The 18797-nt window shown below is 47.5% G+C and overlaps 2 protein-coding genes across 3 annotated transcripts in view; one reads left to right on the forward strand and one right to left on the reverse strand.

Moving 5' to 3' along the window:
- The first annotated feature begins 921 nt into the window (after positions 1–921).
- POLR3H (RNA polymerase III subunit H) lies at positions 922–13985 on the forward strand. 2 transcript variants are annotated; one of them, XM_054030744.1, is made up of 7 exons: positions 922–1029; positions 3544–3675; positions 5375–5471; positions 8905–8991; positions 10644–10707; positions 11395–11602; positions 12223–13985. In XM_054030744.1, exons 2-7 carry the CDS (start codon positions 3565–3567, stop codon positions 12274–12276), a joined length of 621 nt encoding a protein of 206 aa, XP_053886719.1. In that variant the 5' UTR covers positions 922–1029; positions 3544–3564; the 3' UTR covers positions 12277–13985. The 2 variants fall into 2 exon arrangements, with proteins under 2 accessions (XP_053886719.1, XP_053886727.1); XM_054030752.1 differs by lacking the exons at positions 922–1029; positions 3544–3675 and adding an exon at positions 3689–3821.
- Positions 13986–15159: 1174 nt separating this feature from the next.
- The window catches only part of ACO2 (aconitase 2), a 31902-nt gene continuing 28264 nt past the window's right edge, over positions 15160–18797 (reverse strand). Inside the window, exons 16-18 of the mRNA XM_054030730.1 lie at positions 18546–18678; positions 16622–16743; positions 15160–15642 (exon numbers count right to left, since the gene is read on the reverse strand). Coding sequence (XP_053886705.1) covers positions 15505–15642; positions 16622–16743; positions 18546–18678 — 393 coding nt within the window. The 3' untranslated portion in view covers positions 15160–15504. The remainder of the gene's footprint in view (positions 15643–16621; positions 16744–18545; positions 18679–18797) is intronic.

Below are 18797 nucleotides of genomic sequence, written 5' to 3' on the forward strand. Positions count from 1 at the left end.
CATCTTCTAATAAGTTGTCTGGGGCAAGAACTGCATCTGCCTAGCACAATGGGAGCCTGATCCCAGTTAGGGCTTCTAGAGGCTCCTGTAATAAAAAAACGTAATAATAAACAACAGAGGTAGGATACTGGACTAGATGGGTCAATGGGCTGCTCTGGCATGGCATAAAGGTGGGACAAAATGACCATCACAGGCCATCCAATGGTTGGGTTTTGGCAACCTCATGGCTGGGTCAGTCACGGGCCTGGCTTGGCTCCCCAAGGTGCTGTCCCACCACATCCTGCCAGGCACAGGTGACGCGTAGGCAGGGCCTGCAGGGTCAAGCCCCCCCCCCCCTTTCTGCTTGGCCTGGCGGGGGGATAAAGGGGGCTCTGTGCTTTTCCCGCTGTGCCTGCACCCCAGCCCGTTCCTGGCAGCCGGGCCTGGGCAAGGCGTGGAGGGGCCGGCACCAGCCACTTCTCATGCCAGCTGCTCGGTGACTGCCTGCGAGAGGCTGGTTGAGGCGGCAGCGGCTTCCGTCCCCCACCCGGGCCTGGCTGCCGGGGCGAGGGCCGAGCGAGCCCGAGCCCTTCTCCCCCCAGCACGTTTCCGGCTCGCTCGGCCCTGGGGGAGCGGAACCCCCAGCCGGGCTCTCTCGGGCACCAGCGTCAGGAGTCGGCTCTGCGGCCAGGGCAGAGCGCGTCCGGCGCGGGGCTGGGCAGGGACCGGACAGCGCTGCCCCCGCGAGCCTGGGGGGAATCACGGGAGTCAATGGGACGGCGGAGGGAGTCTGGCAAGGGCAAAATGGCGCAACCTGCAGCAACTCGCCCGCCCCCACCACAGAGCTAGACCCGTATAGCTGTGGGATTGGGGCAGCCCTGGTCACCTGATAGAGTCCATATGTCAATCAACCCCTTCGACCCGCCCCTGAAAGGCGTTTGGCCTACCCACCGGAAGTCACCTGGCCGGTAACTAGGAGGCTGTCGCGGCGCGGGACTGTCTGCTGCTGCCAGTGTGGCTGTTGCCACGTGCGCGTTGCACCCGGGACAGGTGCGTGCGGGGGCCTAAAGAGGCCGCAGGGCAGCTACCTGGGGAGGAATCAGGTTGTTGGCTCCTCCAGGAGCCGTTTCTACCCCGCCATGCATTGCGGCACCATAGCGTCCACTCCCCCCTCTATGGTTCGCTTGTTGGTGGGCCACGCGCGGGCCCGTTAGCCCCCTGGGCACGGAGAAGGGGGAGGGGCGGGGGCTCTGCTGGGCCGCTGCCCCAGGGGCGGGGGGGCGGCTCAGCGCGAGCCCGACTGTCCCGCGCGGGGAGGGGAAAGGGGGGGCGAGCGCAGCCCGCGCGGATGTTGCGCTGTCCTGCGCCGCTATCCGGGCCCGCGAGGGTGAGGCTAGTGCCTGGGGCGGGGGAACGAGAGCGCTGGGGCAGCGCGCGGTGACCGGCCCGGGTGGGAGGCCGCTGGCAGCTCCCTTAGGGAGGAAAGGCCTCGGGACAGCGACGGGCCTGTGTGCGAGCCGGGTTTGCGCTGATCCCCCGGCGCTAGCGGGCTCCCCAGCTGAGGGGCCTCTCCCAAGCTTGTCCTGCCCCTCGGGTGCAGCTGGGAAGTTTTTCCTGCTCGTGAGATGTGACCCGAGGTTGAACTGAAGCCACCACCCTCAAGGGGAAGAGCTCGGTGCCCCTTTGCTGGCCCAGAGTTCGTGTGTCTGATACAAAAACTCGCGTTGGGCTCTGCTAGGAGTAACTCGGGGTAGACCATTATTTTTTGTCAGGGTCCAAATTTCTTCATCAAGGTATAGCCGAGATACAGATTACAGAGAAGAAAAAAATAATATCCCCAATAATGATAAATAAATAAAAAATATTTTGGAGGTCTGTTCAAAGGTGACTGGTAGTCTGGATGTGTCCCACAGTCTGCCTGTTGACTACCGGTGGAGTAACTAATCCAAACTGATTTTCCTATCCCGTTCCGTGCTACTCACTTTTTGTCCAAGTCCCTTTCCTGTGCTGTCAGGTTTGACTTATCCAGGTGCAGCAGGGAAATCTTAAAATACATATAACCTTCATTTCTCTCCTCTGGCAAGTCAAAAGCTAGAAGAAAAATCTTTAGGGGGCCTCAGATGGCAGCAGGAGAAAAGAATTTATCACCCTAACTGCTTAGCTCAGTAATGACATTTTAAGAGGTTAGCCCATCTCTCTCCTGTGTTTGGAGCTGTATTTAAGCTTTCTTGGTGGTAGGTAGGAGGGAATGTATCTCTTTCTGAGGGGAGGGGCAGAGGTTGGTTGGCACTAGCCTCTAAGTACTGTATTACAAATGATTGGCATTTCTACAGATGTGGAAAAAAGGCCAGAATTGTTAATTACCTAACATTGGGGCATGTGAGCATCTGGCATATTGTAATTAAGGATCAATTTATGTTAACTACAGTATCTAATTTAGGGATTTGTAATGTGCCCATCACTTTAATAGCTATTTCCAACTGCTTAAAAAAAAAAAAAGGGCAAATGATTTTCCTTTGTTCCTATATGTGGGGGATCATATTTTTAGTGTGTGTGTGTGTGTGTGGGGGGGGGGAATTAGACAGTGTGGGTTCAAAGGGTTGCTCCTGAGTTTGCACGAATGAATGCCATTTCTTCCCCCCAACCCACAATTGAAGATCACTTTTATGTGACAATGGCCAGGTGGCATCTTTGACAGTGGCCTAATCTTTCCTTTAGGCAAGTAGTGGAGTGGTGCAGAATCTTCTGGATGAGCTAAAAACCAAAGTTCCCGTCAGTCATGCTCTCTCAGGAGCCCTTCCTTTCACAGCCAGTAGGGGGGGACACATCCTCACTAACACTTGGGCTTGTCTTGTGGAGTTGCCCTCAGCAATGATGATGATGATCCCTTTCTTAGCTGTCATATTGGGTAATACTTAGAAGCCCAGTTGCTGGGCACTGTGCATGTGTATAAAGAAGAGATGATCTTTGTCCCAAAGAGCTCATGATTATAGAGGATTGAGCTGGAGACTTGAATGGAAAAATAGAAAGTTACCATTTGGGGTTCACTGGGCAGGACCTCTAGCAAAGTGAATCTAAAGGATCATTTTGCTCCATAGCTGAATCACATGAGTTTTTGATTGAACCTGCCAGATTTTATAGACGTTCCATGCGAATGAAGTGCCTACAGTGCAGGAACTGGACGATTTCCCAGACACCTCACACAACCAAGCTATCAGAGGATCCTAGGCCCACCCCTGATCTGAAAGGGTCCTTCTGCTTTTAGGGTTTATCTACAGTACAGAGCTGTGGCCTGCATAGGGAGTTTTCCTGGCATAGCTACACTACCTCCCCAAGCAACATTAATTATGCCAACAGAAGCATGCTTCTGTCAGCATAGTTGTGTGCATTCTGGTGGATTTGCCGGCATAGGTCTATCAGCTGGATGTGTGTGATTTTTTTTTTTATTATTATTTTTATTTTTTTTAATTTCCGTCCTCCCCCCACTCCTAGCCAACACAGCTATGCTGGCAAAACTTTGTAGTGTAGACCAGGCCTTATTGGCCCTCTGCTCTCTTTCTCCAGGGACACTTGCTACTAGCCACCATGTTTGTTCTAGTGGAGATGATGGATACGGTACGGATTCCTCCGTGGCAGTTTGAAATGAAACTCAATGACTCCATTGCCGAAGAGCTAAATAAGAAGTTAGCTAACAAGGTAAAGCTTAGAACACTGAACACATGAACCAGACTTTTGTGCAGCTGTGGGTGACCGCGTAAGCAGCAAAAAATTAAATTCAGAATGGTTTGGATATGAGGACGATTACAAAGACTGAAAACTACCTAAGGGACCATCTACAAAGGGTAAATGATCAAAAATATAGAGTTTGAGAAGGTGATGGCTCTTGCGTTATTTAATGTGATCTCAAATTATGTAGAAGAAGGAGGGTAAAGAGCACAGTAATGATATTCCGAGGGAATACTGAACTGAGAAGGATGCCGGGTGAGGCAGAGAAATAATGAAGGGAACTTAGAGTAGTTGTCAGGAGTAGGAAGTAGCAATAGGAGACTCAGCCTGGAAAAATGCAAATTTACACATCTTGGAGGGAGAAATACCTTTAAGGCAGTAATGTTGAAACAAATCATGGGGTGATAGTATTTCACTGCTGTGCACTAAGCATTTGAAATGTGATCTGGCAACAAAAAAGCTGATGAGATTTGGTACAGCATATAAAAAGGCATCATACCGCAGAGCAGAGAGGTCACCGCCCCTCGTATATAGAACTGCTGGGACTATGATTAGAATGCAGCATTCAGTTCTACACAGATAACTGATAAACTGAAGGGAGTTCAGAGAAGAGCAACAAGAATGATCGGGGCTATGAAGAGTGACTTATGTGGAGAGATTATTAAACATGTCTCAGTTGGCCACCAGTGACGAGATGGGATGATGTCTACAAGTGTTTGAACAACCAAGAAAGAGAGGGAATGTTCAGGGCAGGGATTTGGAGCAATCAAATTTTTGAATTGCTCCACTCTGGCTCCGGACAAAAACCTACTTGTCCGTGCTCCAGCTCCGCTCCAAAAGCCGTGGTTCAGGGTCTTTTGTGGGTTGGGGACTTGACTAGGATAAAACTAAGCAGAACTGAACATCAGAAAAGATTTCTGATAGGCTCCTTCTATTTGTAATTTGGTTTGAGAGGCAGCCCCAAGCCCATAGGGTATACTGACATCTTTAGTATTTTCAGTATTTTGAAAATACCTATGTTGTATGATATAGGCAAGCTCCTTCTGACCTGACCTGAGTATCAACTGATGGGTCTAGAGTTAATGGTGGGTGTAGCCTGATTTGTGGGGGGGGGGGGGGGGGCGGCTTTCTTCACCTGTGCTGTCTTCATGACTTCTGAGTGAAGCATGTCTCTTACAGAAAGGGATTCCAGGGCATGACTACCCAGCAAGGGGAGTTTCTGGCCTTTGGAACAGCTAGTTCTGGAAATGCTGCATTTCTCATTCAGTGGGGTGGTGTTTATTTAAGCCACTCACAGGGCTCACTTCTCCCATTTTCCCATCTTTGGCAACCTCCTAAAAGGCTCAGGTTGCAGCAGTGCTGTTTTTGGAGTAGGTCAACACATGCCCTCTGATGCCTGTGAGAAAGCCAGAGGGGTCCCTAGAAGGTGATGATGAGTTTGCGCTGTCTTTTTCCTGCAAGAGCTGAGGCCTGCACCTCTACAGTGCTCTGATCTGATGCACATGGGTCTCTTGTCCAGTTCCTCCTGTGGCAGTTCATCTGGTTGGCCATTTGCATGAGCTTCCTGCTTTAAAAACTTGTGTGTGAGAGTGGTGTGGGGAAGAGATTTGAGAGGATTTACAACTTCAGGTTGCAGGGATTTATTGCTCATTGGCTTTTCTCTGAACAGGTTGTGTACAATGTTGGCCTCTGCATCTGTCTGTATGACATCACAAAGCTGGAAGACTCGTACATATTTCCTGGGGATGGTGCATCGCACACTAAAGGTCTGCTACTGCTTTTCCTAAGCTGTGTGGTTCTCAGGATTCTTCCAGCTCTCTAATTATCATCCTAGGAAGGCTGCAGGAATGGTTCAAGCCTCACAACCTTAATTCTACCCGGGTAGAGGTCCCAAGAGGAGCATCACAGGACATCATCTGTCCCTGTCAAAAGCTGTTGTTTTCTGTGTGCTCACCGCACTTTAAATTGGCTCACCTGTTCATACCCTCTGAGCAGCACCATTGCTGTGGGAACTACTTGCTGCTAGTTGGACAAAAATGTGTAGGGAGGCCTCCAACCCCATTGCCTCCTCTTGTGATTTGCCTGAGGGACTCCTCACGGTGGGGATCCAAGGGGGTGGAGTGAAGGATATGTTGTGTGGGAAGTATGGCCTTAATTGCATTTCCTGGCTTTCTGATGTTTGAGGATTTTCTCTTGTAGTGCTAACATTAGCACCACACTGCCTTGTTCTGCAACACTTGCATTTTGAGAACTTAAGCTCTCCCATACTGGAAGGGCAAGAGGGGCACAGGAGAGTGTTGAGCACCTGCAACCTCAATTCTGTATTAACAAAGGCATTTTTGCCTGTGACTAGTTAAGCCAATTCACCTGTGTTCCAGAATAGTCACTGGAGTGGGCTTTACCCCCACCCTTCCATTGGACAGAGAAAACTATTTCAGTATCTGTCCCTGAGCATTGGGTAGCCTGCCGTAGAAAATGTATACGACTCTTGGGCATGTTGTAAGCGGTAGAATTTATCATGCTTCTGAACATCGCTCGCTACCACTATCCTGCTGCCTGCATCTCAGCCACTCCTTAAGGTAAATACCATCTATTACAGAAAGCATCTGCAGTGTCCCTCTGATACCCACAGTGTCCCAGTAGCCATGCGGGTTCCTAATCGGTAACAAAGGGTTGAGACATCAAAATGTTTGTGGTGAGAAAAGTGACACTGTCTAAAATTGGCCTTTCCAGATGTGTGTCCATCTTTGTTCCCATCACCACAGTCTTATCTGTTTAACTTATACTGGAGAAAGACTTGGTTTGGTTAGTATCAGCCCTTCAGAAGAGCAAAGCTGGGTTACGTTCTGCTTTGCCAATCATCAGAATAACCAGCCGGGGGTTTGGATTCCAGGAGCTTTATTGTGGGGGGTGACCTAAAAAGCAGAAAGAGAATCCGTCTCAGCAGGTAATCCCCCACCCTGGTCACTTTGCTTGTATATTATATCTCTTTCACCATCCCTTCCTCTAGTTCAGGGGTCGACAACCTTTCAGAAGTGGTGTGCCGAGTCTTCATTTATTCACTCTAATTTAAGGTTTTGCGTGCCAGTAATACATTTTAATGTTTTTAGAAGGTCTCTTTCTATAAGTCTATAACATATAAGTAGACTATTGTTGTATGTAAAGTAAATAAGGTTTTTAAAATGTTTAAGAAACTTCATTTAAAATTAAATTAAAATGCAGAGCCCCCGCCCGCCGCCGCCGCCAGGACCCGGCAGTGTGAGTGCCACTGAAAATCAGCTCGCGTGCCGCCTTCGGCACAAGTGCCAGAGGTTGCCTACCCCTGCTCTAGTTTTTTAATTCATAAGGTCTTTGGGACAAGCACCTGTCTCTTTGTGTCGAGTGTCTAGCATACTTGCAGTACTCCCACAATCTAATATATAGTAATAAATATTGGTATAGAGATTGCTGGGGCAGCCTATCCGAAATTCTGTGATAACTTTAATTCTCTCTGTTGGTTGTAACTACTTTGGAGCAACTACTCCCATCCCTTTCTGGGCTGGAGAAACACCTTTTATAAAAAGAAGTAAATAAATAAAAGGCAGCTTCAAAGATAATATTTTGAAGTTTACTTCTGGAATCAAAATGGGAATTTGTCTAAAATTGAGCCTCATTAACATCTCTGCTATGTTTCACTGCTGTGCATTGTCATACAACTACACCTTTACCCCAATATAATGTGGTCCGATATAACGCGAATTCGGATAGAATGCGGTAAAGCAGCGCTCCGGGGGACAGGGCTGCTTTACCTCGTTATATCCGAATTCGTGTTGCCGCAAGCGGTTCCTCTGCGCCCACCTGTTACTTGCTGCGGCCCTTCCCAGGGCCCCCCTGCCCCAGCTCACCTCCTCTCGGCCTCCTCCCACGAGCGCGCCGCAGCTCCGCTTCTCCCCCTTTCCTCCCAAGCTTGCTGCGCCAATCAGCTGTTTGGCATGGCAAGCCTGGGAGGGAGGGGGAGAAGCGGAGCTGCGGCGCATTCATGGGAGGAGGCGGAACGAGGGTGAGCTGGGGCAGGGGGGCTGCAGCAAGTAAGGGGGGGCACAGAGGAACTGCTCCCCGCCCCAGCTTACCTCGCCGCCGCTGCCTCCCATGAGCACGCCGCTCAGCTCCACTTCTCCTCCCGCCCAGGCTTAATGCGCCAAACAGCTGATTGGCACGGCAAGCCTGGGAGGGAGGGGGGAGAAGCGGAGCTGTGATGCGCTCATGGGAGGAGGCGGAACGGGGGTGAGCTGGGGTGGGGCCCTGGGGAGGGCCGCAGCAAGTAACAGGGGGCGCAGAGGAACTGCTCCCCTCCCCCACTTCCAGGCTTGCCGGGCCAAACAGCTGATTGGCGCGGTAAGCCTGGGAGGGAGAAGCGGAGTGGCGGCGGCGCACTCAGGGAGGAGGCGGAGGTGAGCTGGGGCAGGGAGCAGTTACTCTCCCTACCCCGCTATAACGCGGTCTCACCTATAACATGGTGAGATTTTTTTGGCTCCCGAGGACCGCGTTATATCTGGGTAGAGGTGTATTGCAGTCCATCTCAGTGGCGGCTGCTTTTCAATGGCAAAGTGCATTATTTAGGCAGTGTGGTCTAGTGGCTTAGGCCTTGGACTGTGACTCGGGAGACTTGGGTTCTATTTCCAGCTCTGTCACTGGCCTGCTTGGGCAAGTCACTTCCACTCTCTGTGTCTCAGTTTCCCCTTCTGTAAAGTGGGGATAATGATACTGACCTTTGGGAAGTTCTCTGAGATCTACTGATAGGATCTTGGTGGTATTATTTATTTGTACTGTAGTAATGCCCAATAGGAAGAGCAGGGCCCCATTGTGTTAGGCAGAAAGAAATAGTCTCTGCTCTAAGAAGTTTACAGTCCAATACAAAAAATAACAAGCAAGTGTGGCAAACAATAGGCCGGTGAGTGTTACAGTAACAAAGCTGTGCAATTACTTAGACCAGTTATATGCACACCACATGATTCCTGAGAACTTAAAAGTATTGTGGGAGTTTGAGTGTGCTGATATTGTTGGCATGGGGATAAAAGCTGCTAAAGAAACATCAGATACAAGATTTGGGGGTGTGGGGTAGATTTTTTTTTTTTTTTTTTTTTTTTTTTTTAATGGCTGTCACCCAGAGGAAATTAAGTATGTGACTTTCTCAGACCTAGTATCTTTGCTTCTTTCCAGTGCATTTCCGGTATGTGGTATTCCATCCCTTTCTGGATGAGATTCTGATCGGGGAGATTAAAGGCTGCAGTCAGGATGGAGTTCATGGTAAATTACAACCCCTAATACTAGGGAGACTATAGCTGTCAGTGTTGAATCCAGCATCCTAGGCTATGAGATTGGTTTGAGATACAGAAATGTTCAACCCCAAGTCATTATTTCTAGTTTGGCTTGGGTCAACAGTAACTAAGGCTAGGTCTACCCTTGCAGAGTTTTTTCGCTGACAGTTTTGTCGGTGATAGAAGAGCACTAAAAGAAAAGTGCTGGTTTGTGTTCACATTGTTTTCCACAGGCATCAGAGCGTGTTTACATATGCAGCACTTGCATCGCAGATGAGAGGAGTGCACTGTGGTAGCTGTCCCACTATGCACTGCTCCAGGACACAAAGCAAATCATTATTGTGGAAGGGGTGGATATGTGTGTGTGACAGTTGCCTGAAGCAACCAGTCGCGGGGGAGGGAGAGACCCCAACCTCAGCCCCTGCCTCCCTCCCTCCCTGACTCTGCACAGCACATTCTGTCTGCCTGCCTCTGTTCGCATTGTGGGAGGCAGCAAGAGCATTCCACAAAAATGATTTGTTTTGTGTCCCAGAGCAGTGAGAGCACAGGCTGTCAGAATGGAGCTAAAGGGGGAGGGACGTATACCTGCAGGCAGGGCTGCTGAGTTTCAAAGAGCGACCACTCCCTCTCTGCATTGTGGGACAGCTCCAGAAGGCAATTAGACCCGTAAAAGCAATCTAGAGTCTTCACTGGCACATCAGCGCAAAAACATCAGTGCAAAAAGCAAAAAAACTCTCATTGGGGTGGATTTCCAGTCAAAATATGGATTCCAGCAAAAACCTGACAGGGAACAAGAGTGAAATGAGTGTGGGAGCAATCTTGGGGCTAGTCTACACTGGCAATGCTAAAGCACTTCCGTGACAGCGCTTTAACGTGGCTTGTGTCATAGCTCCCAGCGCTGGTGCACTGTCTACAGTGGCGCTTTACAGCGCTGAAACTTGCTGTGCTTGAGGGCGGGGGGGATGTTTTTTCACACCCGTGAGCAAGAAAGTTGCAGTGCTGTAAATTGCTGGTGTAGACAAGCCTTTAGTTAAATTGCTAGTTTCAGAGTGGGGGCAGGTGTGGGCCCTTTTGCTTGAGGGTTTTGCCCAGACCCACAAACCTCCTTTATTCAGTCCTGTATGTGCACATCCCAGAAGAGCTTGGATCCACTAGATTGTGCAGGTGGATAAAGCTCACTGGCGGATGGAGGCATAGGTTTGCTTTGTCTGAATTCCTTTAGCATGGCTTCTGAGAGCCATTTGGTTAAAAGGGGTATATTATCACCGTAAATCACATTGGTCAGAATTCTCTTGCCTTCTATGATTATGTGCAGTGTCTGTGACCCCTCCCTGTATCTAAAGTTAGTGGAAAAAATTGTTTACTTTATGGATTTGACAGTAATTAGTTTATGGTCAGGGTGTCACTATCCTTTCTTGTTTTGAGGGACTTTCTCACAGCAGCTGAGAGAGAGAAACACTTAACAGAAGAGTGGGACTGTAGAGCTATAGATCTGCTAGGGGGACTTAGGCAGGCACAACAACTGATTTGCTGAACTTCACACTTAAAAAAAAGACGTCAAGCTGACATTATACCACTTTAATGTACTCCATCACTGATGACAAGATCCTTTTCTTCCTAATTCGATTCTTTGCTTTGCAGTTTCTCTTGGTTTCTTCGATGACATTGTCATCCCTCCAGAGTCCTTGCAGCAGCCAGCTAAGTTGTATCCTCTAACCATCTTTCACATTGACTTTTTTCTTTTTTTTTTTTTTTTTTTTAAAGAAAGGAGGTAAGTGGCTACAGTTCTTAATTGTCACCTTAACCCTTGCATGCCCCCTTCTGTACTATAAAGAGACTCAGGGACAGCAGCTGGAGTATCATGCCTGGTCCAGAGTCCCATGCAGTCAGGTATCGGAGTTAAACAGCTAACCCCTTTGGGGTCACACCACGTGGGTCTTGTAGGGTTACTCTGCCACCTGTTAGAAATGAATGGCAAAGTCACCTAAACAGCCGGGGGGCAGTGGGGGTTTCTACAGCATAGACATTCTCCAGTCTTGTAACTTGCCTCCATCAGTGGCCTGCCCAACATGATGCACTTGGCCAATTCGGTACGTGGTGGGAGAATTTTTTTTTTTTTTTTTTGGACTCCATCCCAGGTGACTATCTTATGCCTTGAAGCATGAGCACTGATTATCCTTTTTGCTGCTATAAAGGTAAGATAAAAGGGCCTGGGTTTTAGAGCTGCTTGGAGAAGTGTGGTGCAGTTTGAGAACGGGTGAAGAGAGTGAATCCTGGGATTCAAACCACGAGCCTCCTGCTCAGAGGGCTCTTGGGGAGAATGGTCTATTGAGTGAAAGAAAACCACTGGATTCTCATGATTTGTTTTACTGCCTTGACTTGAGCTGGCCAGCGATGAAGCAGAGCAGGTCTGGGTGTGGGAGTATGAGACCGAAGAAGGCGCTCATGACCTGTACATGGACACGGGGGAGGAGATCCGCTTCAGGATAGTGGATGAGAGCTTTGTTGACACATCTCCTACAGGTCCAAGCTCCACAGAGGCCTCCACCTCTGGTGCCACAGAGGAGGTACAGAAGAAGGAGGCACCCTACACTCTAGTGGTAACTATGTATAATTCATACAGCACCGTAGATGTGCATGGCATTTTAAAGAGACCCGTGCCTCTTCCCCAAATAGCTTACTGTCTAAATTAGAGATAACACAGTGAAGGATGACAAAGGTGGGGGATGAGGTTACTGAGATCAGCTTTACTAAATATGTATCTGGTGTCTTTGTCATTGTAATAAACATTGGGATGAAGTTCTGAGGAGGGGGCTGAAGGCAGCAAGTGAGGTTGCCTGGTGCACATGAAATAGAAGTGCACCTATTGCTGCACAATAGCCTTGTGCCAAACAATCTCTTCCCCCAAAGAACTTCTGATCTAAAGGCCTGTGCACAGCAGAAAGGCAAGACTCTAAATTAGTGCTGGTGCTCCCTTAAATTGCACCTTCCCAGTGATGGAGTGGGGTATTTGTGTGTGGAGGTTGGACCTCTGAGGGTCATTGTGAGACAGGGAGGAAAGGAGGATTCCAGTAAATACTCAGATATTCCCCCTCCTTTAAATACACCCACCCACCCACCCCCAGTTGACCGCTAAGTTGGATCAAACATTCACTCTTATCTACTTGCCTGTGAACCTTCTTAAATTCTCATCTCATTCTTTTTCCTTCTCTCTGGACAGGGATCTATCAGTGAGCCTGGCCTGGGCCTCCTCTCGTGGTGGACAAACAGTTAGCAGCAGTCAGAACTTGTTCTGCATGGACCCTACAGGATGGATGCTTTCAGGGATTGCAGGAGCCAGCTGGTGCTTTGCTCCCCTCCAGGGAGTGGACAAGAAAGCAGGGCTTCCATGTTCCTGTCTTTGCTCCCCACCAGTTTGAGCTGACAACTGCCAAGAAATACCTCTGTTAGAACTGTACAAGTAAAACTACAGACATGGAAGGGCTGCCCTGTTACATGAACCCAGCAGCCACAAACCCATCTGGGACTTTGACATCCTGGAAAGCAGAGCAAAATTGGGTTCAAATGCCAAAGAAAGTCTCTGTCTTGAAAAAGAGCAATCTGAGTTGTTATAGTGGCAGGACAAGTGGTGCTGTCTGGCCAGAAGAAACTGGTAATTTTCTACTACACCCAGTCTCCTGGCTTGAGAAATGTAAGGAGAGGTATAAGCAAAGGCCTGTCTCTCCTTTAGTGGAAGTGTTCATATCTCCTTGGCACAAAACAAGGTGCTGCTACTGTCTCAACATGAGAGAAAACTGCAAAGTATGGGAAAGGGATACGTTGGCTCTTAAGCCATAGTAAACCTTGGTGATGAAAGGATGGGGAAGGCTTTGAGAGCTGGGGCAAGGATGGGAATCCAGGCCATAGAGGATTCACTTCACTGTACAAGGGAGATAGAGTTCTATTACATGAATTGCCATGAAGATGGAAGGGTGCTTACTAGGAAGCAATTTAGCTTCTGTTTCTAATCCTTTGCTGTCCTCTGAAAACAACCACCTGCTATGGTGCTGAAGTGAGATGCTGTAATACAGTGGATGGACTGTGGTTTTATGCACAACAAGCTCAATTCTACTGGTGGCTTGGCTGAAATGGTCACTTAATTTTAGAGGAGAGGCCATATTGCTGAATAAAGCCATATTTCCAATCCCTTAGGGGGGCAGGAAGGCTGGTTTTAATATTAGATGAATAAATGTTACTAGCCATACACAACCCAGCTTCCTCTCTATCAGGAAAAGACAAACCCAAGCTTCTGCAGCCTGGGATGCTTACTCCATCTTGATGCAGATACTTTCTGGTTTCTACTTTGAGGAACAGCATTAAACACACAGGAACCAAACTAAATTACTTTTGCTGCCAGCAATGAAAGGAAAGCAGGGAACAAAAAGTTAGGAGTCTGTGCAGGGGAGGGAGCCAGGACTGTGATGTGTTTTGCATGATTAAATAGCAGCCATTTTGGGGGGCTAGAATTCCATTGGATGGTGGTTCTGATGATCTAAACCATGAATGCAAAGCTTAAGTCACTGGAACCATTCTTACAATATAATTACAGCTTCTTATTGCTGAGCTTGGCTACTGCTGGTTCATAGATTTAATCAAAAAGAAGTCTAGAATTCATCTTCTCTCAGCCATTTGAATTCATGAAGTCCCCTCTGTGCTGTCACCAGCTTCTCTAATGAAGTATAGCAACACTGACCACCCATTGCTCTAGGTTAGTGTGATTCTAACAGGGCTGCTAAGGGGAAAGAAAGGTATAGATATTTTACAGAATGTTATACCTTGGAGCACAGGAGGAGCAGATTTGGGCATGTTCTAGGAATAGGCTTCAAGGAGGAGAGGATGCTCTTCATACAGACTCATCTTTATATTTTACAGCACTTTGACTATGTGAAAACCATGGATTCCAAGCAGCTGAAGTCTGACCAATAAAAACTACTGGTAGTGTCAGTCTCATACACTAGTTATTGCACGGTGGCCTCTATGCACACATGGCCATGAACAACTAGCAAGGTGCAGTGCTGTCTTGCCTATTATACCCCTCTGAGTTCTGAGGCTAGATTGAAGCTTGCATTGGTGCAGTGTTAGAGAAATGGAAGAGTTCTCCAATTTTCAGTATTTTGGAATGAAATTGAGGTAGTATGCACTAGCATACACCTAGCATGAACTTTTCACCCCAGCTATGTACTACTGCTATTCCTTTCAAGGGTAGCAATAAATTAAAGGGGTAATTGGAACTACACAGTTGAGAGTTGCTTCCCCCTAAGCCTTGCTGCAGTTGGGGGCCCTTCTATTCCCAGTAAGTGAATTTCAGATCCCATTCTAAAAAAAAAAAAAATTTCCACTTGACACGACCTGTATACTTTTACTCTGCTTGTATATGCTGACTACCTGACACATACCATTTCTCCTCTACAGTCCTAGGTACTTATGCTCATACCATCTGAAAGCCTTTCACCTACTTAAATACAAGTGATCTCTGGACCTATTCACCCAGTGAGTGAAGAATCAATTAGTTAAGATTTGCATGTAAGTAAGGGGTGAGTGGCAAGGTCCACTGTTGTCTCCTCTGGATGAGTGTGATGTACTACTCTAGGTCCCAGGAAAGAGCTGCTCTCCTCACAAGTCTCCCCCATTTAGGTCGTTGTTCTGGTGGACTATAGCTGGTGTAGGAAGTCAGAGAGATGAGGTCTTAGGCCAATTGCAAAGAGGAAGTGGAGTATTAGGGCAGGGGGAAGGTGTAGTTCATGGAGATTGGAATTGCTGAACAGCAAGATTTCTGCCTGTAACAGCTTTTTGCAGGGTGGATGAATTTATTCCTAGGAGAGAAGTGCAATAGCCAGTTGGGAGGTCACAGTGTGCAGCTGTTTGCTTATTCTCCATCCTATCATTTGGCCAGTCACAGATGGAAGTGAGCTTTTAGGGCATAAACTGATATTCACAAGTGCAAGAGGAGACCAAGGCTGTGTACTGACAATTGGAGTGCAGATGCCCTTGAGAGTAGAGGATGGTGTAGTGAAGGCAAGTTAACAGCGTTTCTGGAGTCACATAGCCCCACCTTCAACCTCTTGCAGGCAGAGTGTGGTCAGTGATCAGAAATATCAATACAACAGTTCAAACCAGAGATGTCCAACACAATCTTTATTTTGGATTTTATATTTTCACAAGAACCAAAAAGTCCTACTTTAAATTTCTTCAGCCATCCATGAAATGATTGGGCAGAAAAAGCCAACTGAGCAGTTATCTTCAAAAATAAATACAAGTGAAATCTGAACCAAAGAGCTGGGGAATTTGGAAACCAAGACGCAGCAAGCTGAGCTGCACTCCCTGTTCAGTGTCAGTGAACTAATACAGCTACGAAAAAGAAGCTATGGTTACATTTGATCAGACATTTATGTCCAGCAGCCATGGAATTGCACTTCTATTAAAATGTCAGAGCCAAGTCCACTGGGTCCTATGTGCAGCTGTTTTAGTGTTGCTGCATCTCCTTCATTCTGTTCAGGGCACTGCCCGCCTGGAACCATTCTATCTGCGTCTCATTGAAGGTGTGGTTCAGCATGATTGTTTCCTGACTCCCATTGGGATGCTTGATGATGCATTTCAGGGGCTATAGAGGGGAGAGGAGGGAAGCAAAAGATTGGAGTTTACATTTTCTCCTTTCCTGGAGCAACATTTGTAAGAGAATGCAGGATGCTCACTAGAAAGTCTTTGACCCTACCCTGTTGAAAGGGTTAAAAGGAATCACTTAAAGGAGAACACTGAGCCTGTGATAGAGGAGTGAGTGACCCCTTCAGTTTAACACAATTTCTAATTCAGGGGTCCTTTAACTCAAGTGCCCTATAGACACTGCCTCTTCCATCTGCAACCAGGAAGCTCAGTTGTCCCAATTGCAATCCCATAACACTCCCCTGTAACAGACTGCTGTAGCTGCCACTGAATAGCAATAACTGAAGTAATTTATTTTTACATCATCATCAATGGGGAGAGGCAGCAGGAATTGAGGCCAGCACCATGAGTGAGAGTCAGCTCTCTGGACCACCAGTAAATCCAGAATACTGGACTAGACTATATGGACCATTCAGATCCGGTTGGCAATTCGTATATTTGTAAGTACTCCATTCAGAACACTAGGCCTGGCTTCCATCACTCCCTCTAGGACAGGGGTTCTCAGACTTCATTGCACTGTGACCCCCTTCTGACAACAATTACTACCCAACCCCAAGATGGGGGACTGAACCCTGTGCCCACCCAAGCCCCTTTGGCCCCAGGACTTCAGTCCCAGGCAGGGAGCCTGTAAGCTGAGCCCCGTCACTCAGGGCTCAAGCCCTTGGGCTTCTGCTTCAGTCCCTGGCGATGGGACTCGGGCTTTGGGCCTGGGCCCCAGCAAGTTAAGTACGCCCTGGCAACTCCATTAAAATGGGGTTTGACCCACTTCGGAGTCCTGACCCACAGTTTGAGAACTGCTGCTCTAGGAGCAGAGTTAGTCATAATCCTCCCTCCCCCTAGAAATCTCTCTGATCCCTGGCAGTTAGCCCCGTGGAAGCAAAATGCAGCTCATTGCTGCAATAGGAAATCCAACCAGTTACCTTTCCAGGTGCAAAGTCTGCCAGACCCACAATGCTCAGCTTGTCCACAGGATGAATCTTGTTGTAGTCAGCTGGGTCAGCAAAAGTTAGAGGCAGCAGGCCTTGCTTCTTCAGGTTGGTTTCTGTAAATAAGACCGCAAGGGTTCACCACCCACCACAAAAGGGTATATGACAGTTTAGTGAGCCTGGCATGGGGGATAAATAACATCCCACATTTTAGGTATTGCAGCATAATATACTGACAATGCAATGGCTGCCCCTCAGGCAATGGTAGCTCCATAGCCAGTGCTCATTTTATCCAGCAGCTCTCACTTCTCTCTTCTGAGCAATGAAACGAAGGACAGGAGTAGTCTGCCAACAAGCTTCAGAAAGGTATCTTCCTCATTTCCCCCTTTCACCCAACAGTGTTAGCAAGCGGACAAGGAGGAGCATTGTTAGGTGGAAGGGAAGTTTGCAGGGAACGTGATGGATAAGCTCAGTATCAGAGGTACAAGAACATCCACAATACTGTTTGATACTTGAATATCACAATCAGCAGCTGCCATGTGTTTCTACCGTGCCTTGCACAATGCAGCTGAAGCCTAGGCACTATAAGAGTACAAATAAATCTGGATACTAAGTATATAGGGACTTCCAGATCTTGTGAGTAATGAGATTTCGCAGATGTTTCCACCACAACAAAAAGTTGCTTGACCAAGAATTGCATGGTTCAGATTTGGAGGCCTTGGTGTATTCTGATTAAACAGGACATCGATCCTTCTATAAGTTTGCCCCAAACTATTCTTGGCTTTTCTAGGGGCAGTGTGGTAACATTTTATCTGGTCTTTAAGAGTACGGTCACAGATCTAAGATCCAGCACACACTGAACCAGTTGGGGAGGGAAGCATCCAGAGACACACCCAACTCTGTTCCATTGCAGATCCTACTGAAAAAGCTGAGACCGTTTAAGGTACATTTTCAAAAAACAAACAGATAGAAACAGACACAGGTGGAGTTTCAGTAGTACACAACTTTCTGAATGATTGCATTCTATCTGCCACCATTGGTTCAGTAACTCCCTCTCCTCAAACAGCCAATTGCAAAAGATCTAGAAGTCACTATCTGCTATCCCATCTCACCCCCTGCACCCCTTTGTTGGAGTCTGCCGAGCAGTGAAGCATGTGGCATGTGTTTCTTACATACCACCTCTAAGAAGAATACTTCTAATGGCTTTCCAGGCAAGAAACTGATGGAATTCAATAACTTAGAGACTTTATAATAAGATGGATGTTTGTAAACTTTTTAGGTCATCTTTATCCCTGTTGGGAGTGGACTTCAATGGAGCTTCCCCAGGGAGGTGTAAGTGTGGGTGTGGATTCATAGATTAAGGTCAGAAGGGACCATGAACTCATCTAGTCTGACCTATATAGCACAGGCCACAGAATTTCACCTAGTTACCCCAGTATTGAGCCCCATGACTTGTATTTAGTCAAAGCACAACTGCCAAAAAAAATCCACTCTTGAAGACATCAAGAGATGAAGAATCCACCACTTCCCTTGGTAGTTTGTTCCAGTGATTAATCATCCTCACCATTAAAAGTTACGCCTTTCTTAGTTTGATCAGCTTCTAGCCATTGATTCTTAAGCCTCTCTCTGCTAGATTAGTCTTTTAGTATGTGATCTTTTTCCCTCATGAAGGTACTTACACACTTATCAAATCACTTCAGTCCTTGTTTTGGTAAGCTAAAACAGATCGAAAGAAACACCGTATAGTAAGACAATGGCAGGCAGGACACCAGACTAGATGGACAATGGATTTGCTCCAGCAAATCCTGTTTTCTTTCCTGCCCCCAGTACTGAACACGTCAAGGAAATAGGGTCTTCCAAGCCATAAGGAAACTTCTTATACGCCACACAGTATCCAGGTGCTGGTGGTGGTACTCACCATGAATCCTGGCAAAGCTCTTTGTGATGATGGCTCTGCCTCCCAGGTGACGTGGTTCCAATGCTGCATGTTCCCGACTCGATCCCTCACCATAGTTTTCATCCCCAACAACCACCCATTTGATGCCATTTTTCTGTGACCAAAAGCAATGCAAATAATTTTATATTACCCACAAATTATGTTGCGAGCATTAAGGTTGCAAAGCCAAGCACTCAGAAGTTAAGATATCCCAAAATAAAGGTTACCTGTGCA

This window comes from Malaclemys terrapin, chromosome 1, assembly GCF_027887155.1.
Source record: "Malaclemys terrapin pileata isolate rMalTer1 chromosome 1, rMalTer1.hap1, whole genome shotgun sequence".
Taxonomy (NCBI): domain Eukaryota; kingdom Metazoa; phylum Chordata; order Testudines; family Emydidae; genus Malaclemys; species Malaclemys terrapin.

What these genes read in the sequence shown, in the direction of transcription:
- POLR3H (XM_054030744.1), top strand. Translation starts at nt 3,565, where the DNA reads ATGTTTGTTCTAGTGGAGATGATGGATACGGTACGGATTCCTCCGTGG. An exon ending in TGGTGCATCGCACACTAAAG is followed by an intron (nt 5,472 to 8,904) that starts GTCTGCTACTGC and finishes GCTTCTTTCCAG; the next exon opens with TGCATTTCCGGTATGTGGTA. An exon ending in CAGTCAGGATGGAGTTCATG is followed by an intron (nt 8,992 to 10,643) that starts GTAAATTACAAC and finishes TTTGCTTTGCAG; the next exon opens with TTTCTCTTGGTTTCTTCGAT.